The 13,677-nt window shown below is 48.6% G+C and overlaps 1 protein-coding gene across 1 annotated transcript in view; it reads right to left on the bottom strand.

The window, feature by feature from the left end:
* LOC145342839 (putative E3 ubiquitin-protein ligase HERC3) overlaps positions 1-13,677 on the bottom strand; it is a 54,723-nt gene that overhangs the window by 1,544 nt on the left and 39,502 nt on the right. The window contains exons 4-6 of the mRNA XM_080188379.1: positions 7,865-8,138; positions 3,548-3,704; positions 1,592-1,668 (exon numbers count right to left, since the gene is read on the bottom strand). Coding sequence (XP_080044505.1) covers positions 1,592-1,668; positions 3,548-3,704; positions 7,865-8,138 — 508 coding nt within the window. The remainder of the gene's footprint in view (positions 1-1,591; positions 1,669-3,547; positions 3,705-7,864; positions 8,139-13,677) is intronic.

Below are 13,677 nucleotides of genomic sequence, written 5' to 3'. Positions count from 1 at the left end.
AGCATGGCCAATCCACCTAACCAACACTCCCTCAGAACTGACCCTCTGACAGTGCAGCACTCCCTCAGAACTGACCCTCTGACAGTGCAGCACTCCCTCAGTACTGACCCTCTGACAGTGCAGCACTCCCTCAGCACTGACCCCCTGACAGTGCGGCACTCTCTCAGTACTGACCCTCTGACAGTGCGGCACTCCCTCAGCACTGACCCTCTGACAGTGCAGCACTCCCTCAGAACTGACCCTCTGACAGTGCAGCACTCCCTCAGAACTGACCCCCTGACAGTGCGGCACTCTCTCAGTACTGACCCTCTGACAGTGCAGCACTCCCTCAGCACTGACCCTCTGACAGTGCAGCACTCCCTCAGTACTGACCCTCTGACAGTGCAGCACTCCCTCAGAACTGACCCCCTGACAGTGCGGCACTCCCTCAGCACTGACCCTCTGACAGTGCAGCACTCCCTCAGAACTGACCCTCTGACAGTGCAGCACTCCCTCAGAACTGACCCTCTGACAGTGCAGCACTCCCTCAGTACTGACCCTCTGACAGTGCGGCACTCCCTCAGCACTGACCCTCTGACAGTGCGGCACTCCCTCAGCACTGACCCCCTGACAGTGCGGCACTCTCTCAGTACTGACCCTCTGACAGTGCGGCACTCCCTCAGCACTGACCCTCTGACAGTGCGGCACTCCCTCAGTACTGACCCTCTGACAGTGCAGCACTCCCTCAGTACTGACCCTCTGACAGTGCGGCACTCCTTCAGTACTGACCCCCTGACAGTGCGGCACTCTCTCAGTACTGACCCTCTGACAGTGCGGCACTCCCTCAGCACTGACCCTCTGACAGTGCGGCGCTCCCGCGCTCCCTCAGCACTGACCCTCTGACAGCGCGGCACTCCCTCAGCACTGACCCTCTGACAGTGCGGCGCTCCCGCGCTCCCTCAGCACTGACCCTCTGACAGCGCGGCACTCCCTCAGCACTGACCCTCTGACAGTGCGGCACTCCCTCAGCACTGACCCCCTGACAGTGCGGCACTCTCTCAGCACTGACCCTCTGACAGTGCGGCACTCCCTCAGCACTGACCCTCTGACAGTGTGGCACTCACTCAGTACTGACCCTCTGACAGTGCGGCACTCCCTCAGCACTGACCCTCTGACAGTGCGGCACTCCCTCAGCACTGACCCTCTGACAGTGCGGCACTCCCTCAGCACTGACCCTCTGACAGTGCTGCACTCCCTCAGCACTGACCCTCTGACAGTGCGGCACTCCCTCAGCACTGACCCTCTGACAGTGCGGCACTCCCTCAGCACTGACCCTCTGACAGTGCGGCACTCCCTCAGCACTGACCCCCTGACAGTGCGGCACTCCCTCAGTACTGACCCTCTGACAGTGCAGCACTCCCTCAGTACAATGATGTTTTCTCTCTGTTTGCTGTTGGCTCTGAGATTATTGTAAAACTCTAATTGCTTTGCTGTCTGTGATCAGCCCTGACCTATCAGACCGGTAGCTGGTTTATGATGTTTGGTACGATTGCAGTGACCCCCAGCAGAATATCCTGACCTCTCCTGTGTATTTCCCCCTAGATTTCCTTACCTCTACACAGAGCCAGTGAGTGACTGTTTCCACAGGCAACCTGAATAACACACATTTCTGCTAAATCTGTCAGCAACCTGTGTAAATAAATAAAATCAGTAATCAATAATTTACCCTGGGACTTCATTTCAGAACACATTTGTACTCTAGTGACATCAATCTGCAGCCTGTACCCTAACCTATTCGTTCACCGTCGCACTGCTTGCTGACTCGTTTAAGCAGTGCCTTGATTTTAAACTTATCCTGGTGTTCAAATCCCTCCGTGGCCTCTCTCCTCCCTTTACCTGTAACAGCCTTGACTCCAGCCAACTTCTGAAATCTACCCTCCTCCAATTACCCTCCCTTCTTACTCATCCCTCACTCCATCTTTGGCAGCCGTGCCTTCACCTATTCAGGCCCTTCCCCCCCCTCAATCCTAGACCCCATTCCCCAAAACTCTGGATGGAAATTTACCAGCGCGTCCACCCAAGGTTCATACAATCCCACCCGAGGCCAATGGAGAATGCTGTTCTCCGAGCCGAGCCTGGCCCCTGGAATCGGGTCAGGCGTGCCGGTAAAATTCCAGTCTCTTTCCCCCATTTGGGATAAGACTTAGGACCAACCTTTTTAATTAAGAATTTGTCCTCAAGTTAAATCCTGTTCAGTAATCACTGATGAAGCACTTGGGATGTTTTCCTGTGTCTTACAGACAATAATTATAGAATCATAGAATGCCTACAGTGCAGAAGGAGGCCATTCAGCCCATTGAGTCTGCACCGACCACAATCCCAAACAGGTCCTATCCCCACAACCACATGCACCTACCCTAGCTAGTCCCCATGACACTGAGGGGCAATTATGGCCAATCCAGCTAACCCGCACATCTTTGCCCCACAGCAAAATGGCAAAAAGGCGTCCCTGATAGATTTTGCCCTCGCTGTGGCTCGGTATGAGGAATTATCCGGGTGCAGAGGGAGCTTGGACAAGGAAGATTAAAACATTTAATAGACACAACAGAACCCCCTGTTGCACCGTGGGCTCCACAAATCCATCCCAAAGTGTGACATGGTGAAAATCTGTTTCAGATTCTTTTTAAACTGTACTTGATGTGCGCTGAGTGCAATATTCTCCCATTGCTTTTTGTAAGAATACAGAAAGATATAGGAACAGGAACAGGCTGTGTTCCATTGCCATTAAGTGAGATTATCGCTGCCCTGCTAACTAACTTCATAAACCTGCCTTTGCCTCACATCCTTTGCAATTCCTCTTGCACAATTGTCTCTTGCGAAACAGTTTCAAACTTCGACCACATCTTGTGTGTGGAAACTCTTTCTTAATTTCTCTCCTGAAGTGTCTGACTCAGTTGCTTAGACTGTGATCCCCCAGCCCGAGACATGCCCAACCGAAGGATAAAGTTTATTTTTACCCAAATGATCAGATTCTCTTGATACCCTGACCTTCGAACTCTGAGAGAAAACAACATCACTTTGTTCCTCGTAATTTAACTCTTGAGACAACAGGGTGACACAGTGGGTTAGCACTGCTGCCTCACAGCACCAGGGACCTGCATTCGATTCCTGGCTTGGGTCACTGTCTGTGCAGAGTTTACACAGTAACGCCGGCATACCCACATCATGTGCAGAGTTTACACATTCTCCCTGTGTCTGCGTGGGTTTCCTCCCACCGTCTGAAAGGTGTGCTGGTTAGATACATTGACCTGAACAGGCGCCGGAGTGTGGCAACTAGGGAAATTTCACAGTGACTCCATTGCAGTGTTAATGTAGCCTTACTTGTGACTAATAAATTTTAAAAAAAGTTTATCATTCTGATAAATGTGTGCTGCACTCTCTCCAGTGACACCCCTTCCTGTATACACAGCTTTATTCCCCTCCTCCAGGGCACATAACCCCACGAATAATGTTGTAAAACAAGGATTGTCCATGATTTAATATCCCCTACAACTAAACTGACTCTTACCGTGGCACGGTGATACTAAATGGCTTTGCGGTTACTCTGCATTTCTTGCGTTGAACTTTACTGAAAAACACATTCCCTGCCTCAGAAACATAGAGAATGTACGCAGTTCCACTGTCCATGGTGTGAATCTTATGCTCTGTCAACTCTTTAACCAGTTCTGCGCAGAATAAAAAGGTACAAAATATAAGAAGCATGGAAAATGTAGCAATGTAATGTAACGTATATTTATTAATCGCAAGTAGGCTTACATTCACATTGCAATGAAGCTATTGTGAAAATCCCCCAGTGGCCACACTCGGGTGCCTGTTAGGGTACACTGAGGGGGAATTTAGCATGGTCCAATGCACCCTAACCAGCAAGTCTTTCAGGCTGTGGGAGGAAACCGGAGCACCCGGTTGAAACCCACGCAGACATGAGGAGAATGTGCAAACTCCGCACAGACAGTGACCCAAGCTAGGTATCAAACCTGGGTCCCTGGCACTGTGAGGCAGCAGTGTTAACCATTGTGCCACCGTGCCACCTTAAACACTGAGAAATCCTGAGCTTCGTGAGGTTTGGATCAGGCTGTAAGGAAAAGGGTTAATAAGACTTTAAAATCTCTTCATATTGTAGTTAACATTATCTTTTACCTTTGCCCATTAAGAGGGTTCCTGTTAAAGGAAAGAAGAAGTGTAATTTGGCAGGCTTACATTGGACATTCTCCAACCTTGCCTGTGGCTGGGATTCTCCAGTCCCGCTGCAGTGAATGGATCTTCGGCTGAGCGCCAAATTCTCCGTTCTCGCTGGCAGCGGCAGTGGGGCGCGTGAGGTTTTCACTACCAGACGATGGCCAGTTTGAACAATGGAGCAAATGAAAATTATTCCAGTGATGGACTGTCAATCTTTGGCCGGAGGACAGAGCTCTGACTTACCTCATCCTTGTCAGGAGCGGAAGATTGCGGTGGGAAAAGAATCCGTTAAAACTAAAGTTAGCCCACAGCTACAGGATAGGCTGGAGATCTCCCTTTGTTAGGGAGGCCTTGAAAAAGCACCAGCCTGAAAATGCAGCGCTGGTATGTCGTCAACCTCATGGTGGCACAGTGGTTAGCACCGCTGCCTCACAGTGCCAGGGACCTGGGTTCGATTCCCGGCTTGAGTCACTGTCTGTGCAGATTCTGCACATTCTCCCCGTGTCTGCATGGGTTTCCTCTGGATGCTGTCCCACAGTCTGAAAGATCTACTGGTTAGGGTGCATTGGGCCGTGCTAAAATTGTCCCTCTGTGTACCCCAACAGGCACTGGAGTGAAGCAGCTAGGATTTTTTTTCCCTACAAGGAAAGTGCTATACAAATGCAAGTTGTCGTTGTTGTATACTGAGTGCCTTTCATTCACGTTATTCCTCTCTCCCATCACCCAGCCCAACTTAGCCAAAGATAAGAAATATTGAAAAATCACTTTGAATCTGGACACAGGTGGAAACTAGTATGTATTCCCAAAGACCTATAGAGGGAAAGGATTTGTCCAGAGATTCCGGCGGGGGGGGAGAACTAGCAGCCCATCCCACTGGAGTGAAAGGGGGGACAATTGGGACCTCCCAGCTGGTCACATGTTCAGGGGGTGGTGGCACCTTGGCATTGCCAGCTGGTGCTCCTGGCACTGCCCATGGGGCAAAGTGCCAATGCCCAGGGGGTGCCTTGGCACTGCTCCACCGGGCATGGGCAGTAGGGCCTAAGGCAGGGCCTTTGGGGCAATGGGTGGGGTGGGGGGGGGGGGGGGGGACTCCCTCTGCCCAGGGATTAGTCGGGGAAGGAGAGAGGCCAGTAATGGGGGCTGCGGGGGACGGGGGGGGCAGTTAGCCCGCTGGAGGATCGGAACTGCTGGGGGAGGGGGCAGGGGATGGAGAGATCGGGGCAGGCTGGGGATGGGGGGGCGGTGGTCAGGGCTGGGCCTGGGAATAATTGAGGGGGCCAGCCATCGGTTTGTGGTGGTGGGGGGGGGAGGTGAGAGAGCGAGCGTCGTGGGGGTTGCGGGGCTGGTCAGTGATTGAGGCAGACAGCAATTGAGAGGCCATCAGTGTGGGGTCACTGCACGTGCGCTGACCGCGGTACTGACAGATCGGTGCCCGCTCTGCACACTGACTTTCGCCTCATTATAACAAGACTAATAACAAGTTATAACTTGTTACTAGAGTGGGAATAGGCCCCGCACCCTGAAATGTAACGATATTCACACTGGTGGCCTCTGCAGTGCACAGAATGTGGGAGATTCATCTCTGAACTCCCACTGAAAAATCAGGGTGAATTACTCCAGTTTTCACGCGAATTTGACACTTTCTTATTTGGGAGAATTCCGCCCCGGGGATACCGACCCTCCAGGGTCGTCCAGGAATTGGGATTCAATCTCCAGGGCATTGCTGTGTGTCACCCTGGAGAAAAACCATTGGGGCATCAAAAAAAAGACTTCAATTTGTTATTTTCTTTGAACATTTCTCTTTATTAGATATTAAACGATATTGAAAATGGCAAAAGGAGACAGTTTGTATGCTAGTCTGGCATCCTCCAATTGGTTAATGGGTCATTTTGCTTTCCAATTGGGCATTGGAAGGCAAAGCATTACAAGGGTGGACGTGTTGGTGAACCAATGGCGTACGTGAGGGTAAGTCACATGATGAAATCTCCAAAAATACTTTTAATCGCAGTTGTCAACCTGAGGAGGAAGTTTTTCTTTATTTACTCTATTAAAACCCTTCGTGATTTTGAACACTTCGACTAAACCTCCCTTTGGCCTTCCTGCTTGGAGAAGGACGATCCCCAGTCTCTCCACAAAACTGCAACCTCTTACCCCAGGACCTTCCTTTCTGTTATTTATTTTAACGCTGTGAATCGGGAAGTGAAATTCAGATAACAAAATAACCTGGGATACATTCAGGGAAAAAAAAAGATTCTGGACAGTGTGGACAGCTGTTCCCCTTAGGGTCAGTTACGAGGGGACCCAAGTTAAAAGTGAGGGGTGGGAGGTTTGGAGGGGGGCTTTGAGGAAAAACCTTTTTACCCAGAGGGTGGTGAGGGTCTGGAATGCGCTGCCTGGGAGGGTGGTGGGGGCAGGATGCCTCACATCCTTTAAAAAGTACCTGGACGCGCACTTGGCACGCCGTGACATTCAATAAAGCTTATTTGTCACATTAACACTGCAATGAAGTTACTGTGAAATTTCCCTAGTCGCCACATGCCAGCATCTGTTCGGGTCAATGCACCCTAACCAGCACGTGTTTCAGACTGTGGGAGGAAACCAGAGCGCCCAGAGGAAACCCACGCAGACACGGGGAGAATGTGCAGACTCTGCACAGGCAGTGACCCGAGCCGGGAATTGAACCTGGGTCTCTGGCGCTGTGAGGCAGCAGTGCTAACCCACTCAGGTGCAGACTTGATGGGCTGAAGGGCCTCTTCTGCACTGTAATATTCTGTAATTCTGAAAAAAAAACTTCAAATTTGTCAACACGATGTGATTTAAAATGCAAAAGTAAAATCGACAGTCTGACTGCACAGAAATTGCACATTTTCAATAAACATGAACCAAAAGGATAATGCGTGTGTCTTGGAACAGGTCTTCACCATGTGATCCCTGCCATAGTCCCTTTAACAGAAGTTTCCATTTCCAGGCACGGCACACTCTCTCACAGAACTGAAAGTGAAAGTAAGTACTGGGAGCAGGGCTGCAAAGCAAAACCCCGAGAATGTTAAAACTGAAACTCATTCCATGTAAACATTATCTGAATCAATACAAAAGGTTGCTGATGCATGGGACCCGTGACAAACCCTCCTCACAAACACTGGAGGATTCATCACCCTCTCAACTGTTCGCTGTTTAAATGGGGAGAGTGTGTTTGCCCCAACACAACCAGTTAGTTATTTCAATGCAACTTATTGTATGAAATAATCACGTTAAATATTTGTAAGTTACTGAATGCAAAAACAAACGTGACTGCTCTGGGTAAAACATTCGTAGTTATTTTAATCTGTCAAAAACTATTAACACAGAGTTCACATGCAATGTAAATGAGATTTACATGTCTTTATGTACAATTATTCTTTACAGCTGCTGAAAAAACATTTAAATATTTTACTAATTGCTTATACGAGTGCATGGGAAAGGAACGGGGGGACTGGATTAGTTTATGTATTTCGGGCAGATAAACAAATGATGGCACTCCGATAGAAACCAGGTATTTCTTGATTTCTCTTTGAATTAATAAAATAATTTCACCCGCCATAGGATTTCCCCCAAAGGGCTTCCCAACCCACGGATGTCCGAGAAGATCAAACGCCCTAATCTGACTTACCTGGCTGTCCTCTCCCTGTCTGGTCACTGACCAAAGTGTAAACTCTGCCATTCTTCAAAGCGAACACACTGAACTGAGACCCGCAGCACATCTGCTCAATCTCCTCATTTTCAAAAGCTTCGCCCAGAGGGATGGCTTGTGAAAGTACCCCGTTCCTGTCGCTTTCTGAGCCCATTTGCCTCCGGCTCAGCTCTCTGCCGTGTAAAACGCCGGTCCCCCTGACACCCCTTGCCTGTGCCCTGTGCATGGTGCTCACACCGGGCAGCTTCGCTTCCTGTTAAACCAAACCGAAGTATCTTAATTGGATGAGGTCCAGTTCCCTAGCTGATTACAGCAACCAATTAAAAACATAGGGAACTGTTGATAGAGGGGGTTTATTGTGAAGACTGAAATAGCAAACAACTCTGGAAAACATCTAGGAGAGGAACAGGAAGAAACAAGGAGGTGCTTTAAATGTGGGTAAAACAATAGGCTACTTACACACATGGGCTAAATGACCAGATCATTTGTCTTCAGAAAGAACAACTTCCATCTATTTAGGATTTTTAGTGACTATGGAATGTCTCAAAATACTTCACTGTTTAACATGGGAGACACAGTAAGAAATCTCACAACACCAGGTTAAAGTCCAACCAGTTTATTTGATAATAAACCCACAAGCTTTCGGAAACACTGTTCCTTCATCAGGTGTGTGGAAGGTTATCTGACGAAGGAACACCGTTTCCAAAAACTTGTGGGTTCACTATCAAATAAACCGGTTGGACTTAAACCTGGTGTTGTGAGACTTCTTACTATGTTTACCCCAGTCCAACGCTGGCATCTCCACATCATGATCTGTTCAAGACTTGAACAGCAGGTTAGGTGTAAAGGTTCGCATTCTAATCAGTAATCTCTAAACTGCGCTTTATATGCTCTGTCCGAGGCCAGAACTCTCCATTCACCTGACAAAGAGGGAAACCTCGAAAGCTTGTGCGTTTACTATCAAATAAATCGGTTGGACTAAAACCTGGTGTTGTCAGACTTTTTACTATCTCCACATCATAACATGGGAAACACAGCAGCCAGTTTGTGCACAGGGAGTGTCCGAATGTTAACAGTTAACATGGCTCCAGCTGGTCACATCTTCACTTCTAAGCTGGAAATTCTGATTCAAGTTTGGACAAAAAAAGTGGAATTCTCCGGTCACGCTGGTCTAAAAACCGGAAATTCCCGCCCTACTGTCAGTGGCGTTTTACATTCTCCGCAACCCGCCCGCCACTGGAATTTTAGTGGGCGGAGAATGTGAAACGCCATTGACGATCCAGCGGGAATTTCTGGGTTTTAGACCAGTGAGGCCGAAGAATTCCGCCCGTTTGTCCAAGTTCCCAGTGCACAAACTGGCTGCTGTGTTTCCCGTGTTACACAGTGGGATGGGAGAATTCCAGCCCAGGAGTGCAATAGTGACCAGATTATGTTGCAATGTTGATTTGCAGGGTAAATATTGGATGACCCCACAGTTCCATGGGATGGTTTACATCCAGGGACAGACAGGAGCCAGGAATTCTCCGGTCTCCCACGCCCCACCACTGCTGTTAACGAGAAGGGAGAATTTGGCACTCAGCTCAACCTCCATTTGTCGCAGCGGGACTGGAGAATCCCAGCTGCGGGCGCGATCGGAGAATTCTGGCCAGGATTTCAGTTTCAACACTTGACCCAAAAGACTGTGCTCCCAGCCTGTAGAGCACTCCTTCAATACTGCCGCAGGGTCAGCCGCGCTTAAATCCGGGAGTGCAATTTAAACCCACAATTTCTGGCTTAGAAGTAAAAATATGACCAGCTGGAGCCATGTTAACATTCTGACAGTGCAGCACTCGCTCAGGACAGCACTGGGGCACAAATCTGGATTTTATGCTAATTTGAAATGAAATAAATAGAACCATAGTAAAGTTAGAGCAAAGAAGGAGGCCATTCGGCCCAACTTGTCCATACCAGATGGACAATGTCACCTCTGAAAGCACCTTGTGTAATTAATGCCATCATTAAAATTCCAATCAGATGAATGCCTTAATAATTTTAGTATGAAGCCGATTTTATTTGAAGGAATCTCAATAATTTCATTACCTTCACAGACCGAGAATGGTCACAATTTGTCCTGTATTTGGACTATGAAATCTTCAGGACTAACTCTTACCCTTTGCACTCCTGGAACAGCTATGTACCTGTCAGAAGACCATCAGAATTTTGGACCAGGTGGATCAAGAGGTGGCACGGTGGCACAGTGGTTTTCACTGCTGTCTCACAGCACCAGGGACCCGGGTTCAATTCCCGGCTTGGGTCACTGTCTGTGTGGAGTTTGCACGTTCCCCCTGTGTCTGTGTGGGTTTCCTCCAGGTGCCCCGGTTTCCTCCCACAGTCCAAAGATATGCTGGTTAGGCGCATTGGCCATGCTAAAATCTCCCTCAATGTACCCGAACAGGCACCGGAATGTGGCAACTAGGGAATTTTCGCAGTAACTTCATTGCAGTGTTAATGTAAGCCTACTTGTGACACTAATAAATAAACTTAAACAAGTGTCTGCTCCATTTTCTGGTTATTAGTTCAAGTGAAATAAAGAAAGATTTGCATTTCGGTAGCGCCTTTTACAACCACAGGACATGTTTCACGGTCCACAAAGTACATTCCAAGTGTAGTCACTGTTCTAGGAAAAGGGGGCAGCCAATTTGTGCACAGCAAGCTCCCATGAATGGCCATGTGATAATGACCAGGCAATCTGTTTTTAGTGATGTTGGTGGAAGGGTAAATATTGACTCGAAGAAGCTGAGGGAAGTTCCACTGCTCCCTCTATGCAATAATGTCACAAGATCTCTTGTGTCTATTTGAGAGGGTTTCAGCTTCATATCTTATCCAAAAAGCAGCACCTCTGGCACTGCAGCACCCCTTCACTCGCGTGTCAGCCTACAATTTGATACAACTACCGCCTCTCACACATGTTGCCCCATTCCCTACCCCCCCATCCCCACCCTCTACCCCGCCCAGTCCCATGACCCGGAGTCAAGGCTGATAATGTATAAAAATCAACGTTACACAAAGTGGGAAATCCTTCATTGCGTGACTGGGGCTACCATTAGACCAAAAGATACAGGGACAAAGTTAGGCCATTCAGCCCATCGAGTCTGCTCCGCCATTCAATCATAGCCGACAGGATTCTCATCCCCATTCTCCTGTCTTCTCTCTGTAATCATTGATCCTCTTATCGATCAACAACCTATCTGTCTCTGTCTTAAACACACTCAATGACCTGGCCTCCTCTGTGGCAAAGAGTTCCACAGATTCACCACTCTCTGGCTGAAGAAATTCCTCCTCATCTCTGTTTTAAAGGATCGTCCCTTTAGCCTTGAGGTTATGTCCTCTGGTTCTAGTTTTTCCCACTGGTATAAACATCCTCTCCACATCCACACTTACTCGCAGTACCCTGTAAGTTTCAATTAGATCCCCCCTCATCCTTCTAAACTCCATCGAGTACAGACCCAGAGTCCTCAACCATTCCTTATATGACAAACCCCTCACTTGTGACACTCCGTTTTATTCCAGCTGTCCTGCTCTATCCTAGGGGAGAATTCTAAGGTGAGTGATTGGTGCTAGTCATCCCACTAGTGGGCATCGAACTTGCAGCCGCTGACTCCCACACAGCTGCTGGGCCATCAACGCTCACCTGGAAGTTGTTTAGCAGTGAGGGGGAGGGGGTGGATTTCCGATCACCCTTTGAATGAAGACCTGTCAACCCAACCAGACCCAAGGCTAGCACTGGCCAGGAGCAGGACTACAGCACTCTGCCTGAGACTAAGCCCCAGGGCTGAGGAGTAAGTAAGTCCTGGGGATCCCGGGGTGGGATGGAGGGTAGAAAACCCTGGGGTGGGGGGGTCAGTGACTTTGGGGTGTTCGGGTGGGGGAAGAATGCAGTGCTGTAGACTAGGGGTGGGGGGGCGGGGGTGGTGATCTGCTTACCCATGGGCCTCCCCTTGCCACCATTGGGATTTTACCCACAGCAGTGAGGGGTGGGTGGGGAGGGAGGGTCGGGGGTAGTTGGAGGCTTGCCAGGTGAATCCTGGTGGGACCAGGGAAACGGCTGGTCATTTGATTTTTCCAGCAGCTTTGGACTTGCTCCCACGATGGAGGCAGAGACCCGTGGTCATTGAATGTCTGCAGCGAGAAGTGTCCAAGTGGCAATGGGACACCCGCCCCCAGCTGGACATTCAGCCCATAGCAACTCAGTCTCTGCACAGTGGTTAGCACTGCTAACACACAGTGCCAGGGACCTGGGTTCGATTCCGGGCTCGGGTCACTGTCTGTGTGGAGTTTGCATGTTCTCCCCGTGTCTGCATGGGTTTCCTCCGTGCGCTCTGTTTTCCCTGCCACTGTCTGAAAGACATGCTGTTTAGGTGCATTGACCTGAATTGGAACCCGAGTGTGGCGACTAGAGGAATTTCACAGTAACTTCACTGCAGTGTTAATGTAAGCCTTACTTGCGATTAATAAATTAACTTTATTAAAGAGATACTGAGTGAAAGCTATTGACATGTGCAGTATTCATCCGCCCATTAACTCAGTGATAGTACTCTGTTACTCTGCATGGCAGACAGACCTGCTGATAACTCATTGCTTCAAATATAAGTCACTTTGGGTTTGTGTAACTATATACTGACTGCCTGTTCACACTCATCTGCCATGTGGACAGTCCCAAGGTAGTCTCATCAGTTGGAATAAATTTAGCTTTCCAATCTGAGCTGGTGCCAGCATTAATATTTAGCCTGGCTATGACCAATATATGGAGACACACACATTGGATGTCACGTAGAAATGAAAGGTATATTCATTTTCCAATCACTACGGGAAATAAAAATAGTTTCACTCACTTTCTTTTGTCTGTCTGTAAACATTGAACTCAACTAATTCAAATGATGTTTTCTTTTTGAAAACTGGTTGACCTATATTTAGATTACGCCACTGTCTAAAACGACTCAGGGTTATCTCCCTGAAAGTGGAGTCCCAGGTGGACAGAGTGGTGAAGAAGGCATTCGGCATGCTTGGTTTCATCAGTCAGAGCATTGAATACAGGGGTTGGAACGTCTTGTTGAAGTTGTACAAGACATTGGTAAGGCCACACTTGGAATACTGTGTACTGTTCTGGTCACCCTATTATAGAAAGGATATTATTAAACCAGAAAGAGTGCAGAAAAGATTTACTAGGATGCCAGTGAGACTTGATGGTTTGAGTTATAAGGAGAAGCTGGATAGACTGGGACTTTTTTCTTTGGAGTGTAGGAGACTGAGGGGTGATCTTATAGAGGTCTATAAAATAATGAGGGACACAGATCAGCTAGATAGTCAATATCTTTTCCCAAAGGTAGGGGAGCCTAAAACTAGAGGGCACAGGTTTAAGGTGAGAGGGGAGAGATACAAAATGGTCCAGAGGGAAAATTTCTTTCACACAGAGGGCGGTGAGTGTCTGGAACAAGCTGCCAGGGGTAGTAGATAATTACATGGTTAAGATGGGTATAGAGGGATATGGGCCAAATGCGGGCAATTGGGACAGGCTTATGGCTTAAAAAAAGTGGTGGCATGGACAGGTTGGGCCGAAGGGCCTGTTTCCATGCTGTAAACCTCAATGACTCTATGGCTATTTCTCTAAAAGGAATCTTAATGAATAAACATGTTCTCCTTGGAGCAGAGAAGGTTGAAGGGATGCTACACAACTCCAGATTCCTGAACGACAAAGGAAACCTACACTCAGCTCCAGATTTGTGCGCTCCGACCCAGTTGGCCAGACGGGTCCC

This window comes from Carcharhinus amblyrhynchos, chromosome 1 (genome assembly GCF_965287045.1).
Source record: "Carcharhinus amblyrhynchos chromosome 1, sCarAmb.v2.hapA, whole genome shotgun sequence".
NCBI lineage: Eukaryota > Metazoa > Chordata > Chondrichthyes > Carcharhiniformes > Carcharhinidae > Carcharhinus > Carcharhinus amblyrhynchos.
The sequence above is the reverse complement of the archived record's forward strand: the minus strand, read 5'-3'. Positions and strand labels throughout refer to the sequence as shown.